Source organism: Anarrhichthys ocellatus, unplaced genomic scaffold (assembly GCF_004355925.1).
Source record: "Anarrhichthys ocellatus isolate YVR2014 unplaced genomic scaffold, GSC_Weel_1.0 scaffold110, whole genome shotgun sequence".
NCBI lineage: Eukaryota > Metazoa > Chordata > Actinopteri > Perciformes > Anarhichadidae > Anarrhichthys > Anarrhichthys ocellatus.
This window is the reverse complement of record NW_022280140.1, coordinates 141,479-150,724: the sequence shown is the minus strand read 5'-3', so window position 1 is coordinate 150,724 and position 9,246 is coordinate 141,479. Positions and strand designations below refer to the sequence as shown.

At 46.9% G+C, this 9,246-nt stretch overlaps 1 protein-coding gene across 2 annotated transcripts in view; it reads right to left on the bottom strand.

Annotated features, from left to right (window-relative positions):
- Positions 1-230: 230 nt before the first annotated feature.
- LOC116399377 (CCR4-NOT transcription complex subunit 3-like) overlaps positions 231-9,246 on the bottom strand; it is a 19,291-nt gene continuing 10,275 nt past the window's right edge. For both annotated transcript variants that reach the window (XM_031876496.1, XM_031876497.1), the window contains 12 exons: positions 9,057-9,179; positions 8,880-8,970; positions 8,470-8,603; positions 7,728-7,784; positions 5,869-6,880; positions 5,686-5,791; positions 5,423-5,570; positions 4,065-4,161; positions 3,500-3,725; positions 2,215-2,347; positions 1,967-2,092; positions 231-1,733 (listed from right to left, as the gene is read on the bottom strand). In XM_031876496.1, the coding sequence (XP_031732356.1) occupies positions 1,635-1,733; positions 1,967-2,092; positions 2,215-2,347; positions 3,500-3,725; positions 4,065-4,161; positions 5,423-5,570; positions 5,686-5,791; positions 5,869-6,880; positions 7,728-7,784; positions 8,470-8,603; positions 8,880-8,970; positions 9,057-9,179 (2,352 nt within the window). In that variant the 3' untranslated portion in view covers positions 231-1,634. The remainder of the gene's footprint in view (positions 1,734-1,966; positions 2,093-2,214; positions 2,348-3,499; positions 3,726-4,064; positions 4,162-5,422; positions 5,571-5,685; positions 5,792-5,868; positions 6,881-7,727; positions 7,785-8,469; positions 8,604-8,879; positions 8,971-9,056; positions 9,180-9,246) is intronic.

Sequence of the window (9,246 nt, the reverse complement as noted above, 5' to 3'; positions counted from 1 at the left end):
GTCCATCCAGCTGCTGGTAGCATCCAACACCCACGATCGCTGCTGGAGCTGTTTGTGTTTCCTAACCAGTCCGATCTCATCAAGCAGATAAATCCTGATTCATTTCGTCCTGATCTGTTCGCCAACGCTTCTGTTATTTACCTTCCTTCCGAGAATTAGACGAGAAGATCGATACGCCAACAAAAACTTACAAAAAAACGATTATTTGTGTCTTTACTGGGAGTTATGTGAGGGTCAACTTCACAAGAAATAGTCCCTTTGAACCTCAAGAACTTGTCTTTTAACACTGGATTAAACGATGTGGAACGTGTTAATAAGTGAAGATAATTCTGTGGCCCTTGGACAGAGCCAGGCTAGCTGGTTGGTAGGTGGCACCTCTGCGGTGCCACCTACCAACGACGGTTACCCACATTCGGCTGGCGGCGGCGTTCGTTTTTCCCACCTTGGTGAACAGACGGATGTGTCGGTGTTACGCCGGTCGGGTATACCGGTTCTGTGTCGAGGCGACGGAGCTCAACGAGCTAGGAGCACCAGGAGAACCGGAGAACACCACCGAAAAACAAGGGGTGTCAGAGCGAGAGGTCGCTCCTTTGGTTCGATTAGAGCGGAAACGACCCGTAGCTGAAGTCGTAGCCGATGGCTTTGGGGGGAACGAATGTTTAATGATGTGGAGGTTTATGGAAGTTCAGCTCTTTTCTCGTTCTGTATTTTCAGTTTAAATTACATTTCACGATAATATTTGTGTAGCGTTTGTACTTTTCCGGCAGCGAGCTATTTTTTTTACCCCCGAAGTAACGAGGAGCTTTAGTGAAATGACGTTACAGAGTGAGTGAGTCCTAATAATTAAGTTCATATCGGCACATTCTCTATCGTCTGTCCCACCACTGAAAACAATGATATAACGCATAAAAATGTCCAGATATGCATTAGAGGAGGTTTTGCCTCTTCAATAGCACTCTGCTGCCGGTGTATTTACCTAAGCGTACCTAATAATCTGAGCGTATGTCCAAAGCCTTCTGGTTTGTATAATACAGAGAATGAACCAGGCAGAGCCTCCACGTTACCGGTTCTTACAGGTTACGGGTCGCTGAGTTCTTGCGGCTGACCTCGAGTCAGTTCACATCCCGTCTGACGCTGGATTTACCAAAATAAAGCCACATTCTACACTCGAGTCCAGACATGGAGCACCGACACAGCACAGACTTAGTGTGTGTGTGTGTGTACTGTGATTAACCAACTCTCTTTGGTTCTTAAGAGGCTAAATAAACGATTTTTAAAGCCAACATACGAAGAGAACACCGAGGGGGAAAGGCTCACGATAGTCTGATTATAAGGTGTGTGTGTGTGTTTTTTCTGCCAAACCAAACCAGAGTCTTGATATAAAGAAAGTTCCAGTTCAGGAAAAGATGGGGAAAAAAAGGCCTGATTATGGAGAGGAGGGAGAAAGAGGAAGGAGGATGAAGGATGACAGGAGCAATCACTGCCGGGGTGAGGGTGACGAGGGAGGGTTGAAGGGTCACCCGCTCACCCCCTCCACCAACGAGGCGAGGTCGAAGCCAGGAATGTCAGCAGCCGTCTTCTTCCGTTTGCCCCCCCCCCTCACTTCCTCAGCTGTCCGTTCATCCGGCCGCAGGTCACTGGAGGTCTCGGTCTTCTAGGTACCGGTACTCAAACGTGAAGCCTTCCTTCTTCCGCTGGCCCCATTTCTCATAGTCGAAGTAAATGTACGTTCCCTTGAGAACCAACAACAAACAAACATTCTTTAGAGACAAGAGGACGAGTGGGTTCTAGGGTCTGAAATGCAGAATCTGCCGCCACTTGTTTTTCATTTCACATGGAGTGAAAATGGACCCGATAACATGCAGCGATACATTTATACGTTGACGAAAGACTTCATTCAGATTCCTAAAATATATTTGTGGTTCATCACATCTTTCTCCCGTGAGGTGGAAGACGTGAGGCTGACCTGCTCAAACTCATCCGTGATGGTCTTGGGTTCTTCGTGCCTCTGAAACCACATCATGTACTTGGTGTGGAACCTCCAGGACTGCTTCTTCAGGGCTTTGGCTGCCAGATACTGGGCCTTAGTGCCCTGCAGGGAAGAGGAAGAGGAAGAGTTTCATTGGTGGGACACACATGCAGGAGATAGGGTTTTGGTTCTGGTGCATGATCTAACTGTGATCTACAGATTCAGACAATAAACCCGCTGCATACCTCCAGGTAGTAAAAGATGAAGAAGAGGGTTTCTGTGGAAAGCCTCTGGTAGAACTCTACAGTGTCGGAGTGAGGCGGTGGCACCTGGTTGTGGAAAGGCAGGGTGGGGCAGGGGTTCCTCATCAGGTACTGCCTGTAATGTCCACACAGGGGGGGTTAAAGGGACCAGAATCTCCACTAACAGTGAAAACAAACGACTGATGAGGATATAGATGAACGGGTACAAGCAGTGATCGTCAGAATAAAGCTTCATTCCGTATCTCTCTAATGAGTTCCATGTTCAACAGTAAAAGAGGATTTTCAATCCACGCATTCTTCTTCACGGTCAAAATGTGGCGCCTACATTTCCCACAATGCAACTCAACTGACAACAGTTTGGCTGATGTAGCAGAGTGGGCTACAACCTGGTAAACTCCCCCACAGATTTGTTTTTAAGGCTTTTATTTTGACTGATGTTGAAATTACGATTTGCTGTATTACAGGAAATTATAATTTTTGCATTATTTTAATTTTCATTGAAAAACATTAAAAAGATTAGATTGTTGAATGGATTCATAACCAAACTTAAGTATTTATTTTATGATGCGTAGGTTGTGACGTCTCTGCTGCTCCACAATACTCGGTAACCAGAGATCAGGAGTGATCTTCCAGTTTTACGATGATATCTGTGAATCATGATTATGAAACAGACCATAGATAGATTTGAAACAAACCATCTATCAACCATAAACCGCTCATTTGCTGATCCAAAGCCACGCGCTCATTAATTATCGGTCGGGCGTATCGAATGTGTCTGATGAACGTTTTGGGACCAATTAACGAATCCATTAGTCGGACGCACGCGTTCAGCTCTCCGTTGGGAGCACACGTCGGATAATTCACTCAGTGGATTTTCAGCACTTTTCTTTCCTCTCGACGTTAGTCGGGTCAGAGCGTACCCGAGTTAATGACCGACCCACTAACCAGCAGGAAGAACTAACACACTCCTCATGTCGCAATATAAGTACTTACAATAAAAGAATATATACGCAACAGTGTGTGTGTGTTTTTAAAAGTACTACATACATAAAACATCCAGTGGAGTTCATGTCCACAGTATTCCTTGTGTTAAATAAGTGAGTTTAGAGCTGTGGCTCTTTGATTTAAGCTGGATGACAAAGAAAAAGCTGCAGAATCTGAACCAAGAAGTTCAAGAATCGGACATGAAAGTTCTCTCTACGATGTTTGTTTACAATTGTTTGATTTTATTATCCGTGTGTTGGAAAACGTGAACATCTCAGCGCACCTGATTCTCTCAGAGTCGGACGGGTGGGGCATGTGAGTCCACGCCGCCTCCTCCATGGCCTGTTGGTAGAGCTGGTCTTTGGACAGGGGGACCGGCCCCAGCGGGCAGACCCCCAATGACGGCGGGATGCTGACCTCCGACAGCGAGAGCTGAGGAGCCGACGGGGGGCCCGAGGAGACCACGACGCTGCTGGGAAAGATGTCTGAAGAGAGACGGGAGACGGAGACTTGAAGGAAGAAGACAAAGAGAGATGATGATGGTGGAGGAAGTAGAGGATGTAGGGGAGCGAGAGAGGAGGTGAAGGGGGGGGGGGGATTTGGAGTTAGAGAGACAAAGAGAGAAGTTGAGTCAGGGCTGATAATATCATCAGCAGTTTTTTGTTCAGAGGAGGCTGAGAGTGGGAGGTGAGATGACATTTTGTTCCATTAAACTACAGCCTTTCTATTTCTGCTCTGTGGCAACCCTCTACCTCCTTTTATTCAAGGTAGGTGTGTGTGTGTGTGTGTGTGTGAGAGTATGTGTGTGTGCGTGTGTGTGAGTATGTGTGTGTGTGAGTGTGCGTTACCTGGGGTGAGGTGCAGGGAGGGCACGTCACCCTCCATCCCTGAGCTGAGTGCTGCTCGCTCGGCCATGGACTTCAGGCTGCTCAGAGGCTCCTGTGGCTGATGAGGACCGACAAGGAGAATCATGGGAAACCAGATTCTACCGAACTCTGTGTGTGTGTGTGTGTGTGTGTGTGTGTGTGTGTGTGTGTGTACAGTTATCGTACCAGTGATAACGCTGTCATGCAAATCACTTTTTCTTTTTGGTTTGTTTGCTCCTGTCCCCTCCACTCAGAGATGCTCCTTCACGTCATTTAAACTACATTAAATCCATTACGTGCATCCCTGTTTACAAGTATTAAGACTTCTCTCTGTTCAACTCTAAACTGTGCATCCTGTTTGCTTTGATTATGCTGAACCTTTAGAGATCCCTGATCACGTTGATTTGCTACATATTGCTGATTAATGCTGATACAGATTGTGTTTTTGTTTGGTTTGATTATAGCAGCTGGTCTACAAGACTCCGAAAATCATTCAAACTACTCTAAATGTTTTCCTCTCTGTTATAGACATCTATAGTGTTGTCTCTTTATAGAATCACACTATTCAAATGATAAGGAAATAAAAGATTGTATTTTCATTGATTAAAACAAATCTTGTCATTAGTAGTTTTAATGATGTATTCTTAGTGTAAACAGTTAATCAACATGTACGTTATCACATGTCAACACATCGTGACAACGTAATAATTTACCTCATGTTCACTGAGCAGAGCCTGAAGGCATCACAATGTAACTGAAGTGAACCTTTATTCGTTAGCCGTTAGCGGTGCTGCTAACATTACTAGCTCTCCTCCTGTCATAATAAACACGGCTTTGGTTGTTTATAAAGTTGATGAACATTATCAGAGATCGGGGAACAGAAAGCATAAATCACGATCGCATATTTTTACTGATTATCGGGCGATATCGATCGTTAGGAAAACTTTATTTCACACTGTGACGGTTAAACAAACACACGATGGTCTGCTGAGCTTCATCAGTTCCATGTTGTTGTTGTTGTTTATTATTATTCTCTTTTGTCAGAACTAACCGTTGGCAGTGGATTTTGGCTGAACTACAAACCACAAGGAGACCATAATAATAATTACAATAACAGTAACAATCCCCGCTTGGATTTCACTGTATTAATTAAATCATAGTGGAAGCAAAAAAACAACTGCTTTGAGTGCGTTTGTGTGCAAATTAACAGTCTGTGGAGATTTAGGATATTAATTTTTTTTTAAAGAAAACAAGCAGATTCTTAGGCGTAAGACTGTTAAACGGTCAGACTCTAGTCGGTCTTATTTAGATTTAGAAAACATCTGAAATGTCTTTCTCACCTTGATGCTGTCGGAGGACTGCGAGTAGGACAGCGGTCCGTTCAGCAGGCTGCCGCCGCTCACCGATTTGGCCTCGCTGTAGAAGGCCGCCGATGGGGAGCCGGACGACAAACAAATAGAGCCCAGTAAGCTGGGACCAGTGTCCTTACTGGGGAGACGGGGAGAGAATGATGGGAGAGGATGAACAAACATAAAGAGACACAAATACAAAGAAAACACCGTTTTGGTCACGATACTTGACTGGTAATCCGCCACATACTCACGGCTGACTGGCTTGGGAGGTCAAGGACAAGGATTGGCTGATTTGTGATTGGCTGGCACTGGTGAGGGCGGAGTCTATTGAGCTGTCTGCTAACACAGCGCTGTAACCTGTTAACAGGGAAGACACACAGAGGTTAATATCAAAGACGGTGTGTGGAGCGACAATCGTCCGGTCGGATACTCACTGGAGCTGCCGTTCTGCTTCTGCTGGCTGGACGGCCTGACGGAGAGAGACAGGCCTCCGCCCAGGACGCCGCTGCCTCCCGTTCCAGAGCCGCCCCCGTTGCTCCCGATGACTCCCACTCCGCTACCCGGCGGCAGACCTCCTACTGGGCTCAGCGACATCAGGGAAGAGCCCTGCATCCCCGACTGACCGGAGCTCAGACCCAGCATCACAGAGCCGACACTGGTCAGCCCCGGTGCCGGGCCCAGCAGACCTCCGGTCAAGGACGTCGGCCCGCCGACTGTGATGCTCCCGCTGCCGATGGAGCCCGCCGAGCTGTTGGTCGTCGTGGGGTTGATGCCGACGCCGCCAAGAGAGCCCGGCAGGCCGGAGCCGATCGCTCCTGAGGCGGCCGCCTGAGCGTAAGGTGCCGGGGAGGAGCCGGACAGGAGGCTCGCCATGTTGCTCATCCCCGACAGGCCGAGGCTCCCGGACATCGGGCTGGAGGTCATGGACCCGGACATCATGCCGCCTTTCCCCAACGAGAGCCCCAGGCTGAGGCCCAGGCTGTTGGAGGTCGGCGTGGACCCGGACAGAGCCTGAGTCTGGGACATGGAGGTGAAGAGCCCCTGCGTGATGGCGTTGGGGGGAGAAGAGGAGGCCAGGTGGCTGTTGGAGGAGGCCATGGGGATGGAGATGGGAGCCGAGGAGGAGGCGCTGACTAAGTTTTTGGCCTGTTGCTGCTGTTGCTGCTGCTGGTGCTGAGCCGACGGGTGCGGCGGCTGCTGGGTGGCGTTGCTGTAGCTGCCGGCGGACGTGTTGGAGAGGAGACCCCCCAGGCTGCCCAGGTGACTGCTGCACCCGGAGCCGCCGAGCCCTCCTCCTCCTCCTCCGGCGATGGTCGCGGAGCCGAGCGAGGATGAGGTCAGTCCAGAGACGGAGGAGGAGGAGCAAGAGGAGGAGGAGGAGGAGGAGGAAGAGGAGGAGGAAGATGAGGATAACGAGGAAGAGGGGTTCCCGTTCTTCACAGGTGACTGGAAAAGAAGTATTAAGGTACAAAGTGCCGGCCGTGTTATTATGTAATCATTACAAATGTACAGTATGTTCGACTCAGGCTAAAAGTTTTACTGGTGTATATGCATGCATACATACATACATACATACATACATACGGTATACAAAATAACTTCACAACTAATAACAATAAGAAGAATTTGAGTATATTATAGCACATTAGTATATTAGGACCCTTTAATTATGTATATATCTATCAATACATTTTCATTAAATGATTATTTGCTCTATGAAATGACATATAATATTTAATAATAAAGTTATAAATGTGAATCACACGTCTCCCCGACGCCGAGGTGACGACTTTAAATCACTTATCTGGTCCCAACGACCGTCTAAACCCCCAAAAAATATAGAATTTATATGAATTTGAAACTGAGAAAAAGCAACAAAATCTCAATTTAGAAGCTTGAACCAGCAAATGATTGCCTGTTTTTATTGCTGACTAAATTCAATTCAATTCATTTTTGTATAGCCCAAAATCACAAATTACAAATTTGCCTCAGAGGGCTTTATAATATGTACACATTTGACATCCTCTTGTCCCGGAACCCTCACATCGGAACAGGAAAAACTCCCCCAAAAAACCCCTTTAACGGAGAGAAAAGAGGAAGAGACCTGTGGGAGAGCAATAGAGGAGGGATCCCTCTCCCAGGATGGACAGAAGAGCAATATGTTAAATATGCAAAAAGTTAAATGAAAGGACTATCAGAGTTGTCTAATTACATAACTCCTCGTCATGATTATGTTCATGGTTTTCATGAAGACGTCTGTGTTTCTGAGACGCAGACTGATGTTGAGACTCACCTGACCGACTTCACTGTCCGTTGAACGTCCTCTCTTCTTGTCATCTTCTGAGTTCTCCTGAAAAAACACAAATTAACATTAAGCCACAAAAAAAACCCCAAAAAGCAAAGTTCACGGTCAGTGGGTGTAAAAACAAGAAATAAAGAAAACTTAAAGAAGCCAAATTCACACAGATTTCCATTTTTTTTCTAAAGCGCTCGTGACCAGAAGGTTGTGGGTTCAAATCCCCGGAATAAAACTCTCTGTGGTTCATTAAAAAAGTTAAATGAACTCTACATCCCATCCTTTACATTCCCTTTTAATGCTAACCTTCTGCCAGCAGCATTTAACAAAACCACGCCTTCCACACACACCCCCACACACACACACACACACACACACACACACACACACACACACACACACACACACACTAGCTGCTCTCACTGCAGGCGGAGGACATAATGACAGTAGAGCAGACAATGAGAGCAGATGACGGGGCACGACAATGGCAATTATCTCACGCTTATATTTCAGATATTGAACGCAACAACTTGTAATTCTTTAAAGGATTTCTACTTTTCAGTGAAGAGAGAAAAGAGAAGTTGTCAATATGTGGAAAGGTTTCAGCCTGATGATCAGTTTACTACTATTTGATGTTAATGTGATCGCATGAAAACCTCAACACTTTGTGCAAGAATGTCAGCGTGACATGCCGACAGACAATAGTTTGGGGGTAAATGTTCTCGTATTGTTTTCATACCGTAGTGCAAGTGGCCGGCGACGGCGGGATGGGTGAAGACGAGGTGGTGGAGTTTGGTGTGCTGCTCGAGTTCTGGAAGATCTCGTCCTCCAATTGCGAGTTCCCCGGCGGGGAGGTGGCGACCAGCGTCTGAGCTGAAGGTTCATCAGAGACACAGAAGAGTTCAGTGAGGGTCACAACACGGTCGCTGTTTTGGATCATCACGCCGTGGTGCGGATGACAGCGTCTGCAGTTATTTAACTCTTGAAATGTGTTTTTTCTTCAACAGAAGCCGAATCTTCTTCGCTCTACCTGCACATCTGTTGTTAATAAATGTTTCTTTCTCTTGTGGCTGAACCTGAGCTTTGCTCCTAAATTGACACAGTTTATATTTCTACTGTGTGCAAACAAACGAAGCAAACTAAACTTACGGATGTCATCCAGGTCCAGGTCGTCGTACAGAAACTCGTTCTCCTCAAAGTCCGGATCCTGCGACGAGTCTAGATAATACTCCACGTCATCCTTTAGAAAAGACAGACCGAATGTCAGATATTGTATAAGATGAGCTGCGTCTACGAGCAAGAAGTCTTCTGAAGACACGAGCCTACCTTGATCTTCCTGATGGAGTCAACCTGGATCGAGTCGTTGTCCAGCATCCTCAGTATGGTCTCCAGCATCCGGATGTGGTGCCGATGCTTCTCAATGAACTTCTTCAGCTCCTCAATCCGGTCCTGTAAAGAGGGGGCAAGGTGGGGGGTGTGGATACAGGGGTGGGGGGGGGGGGGGGGGGGGGGGGGG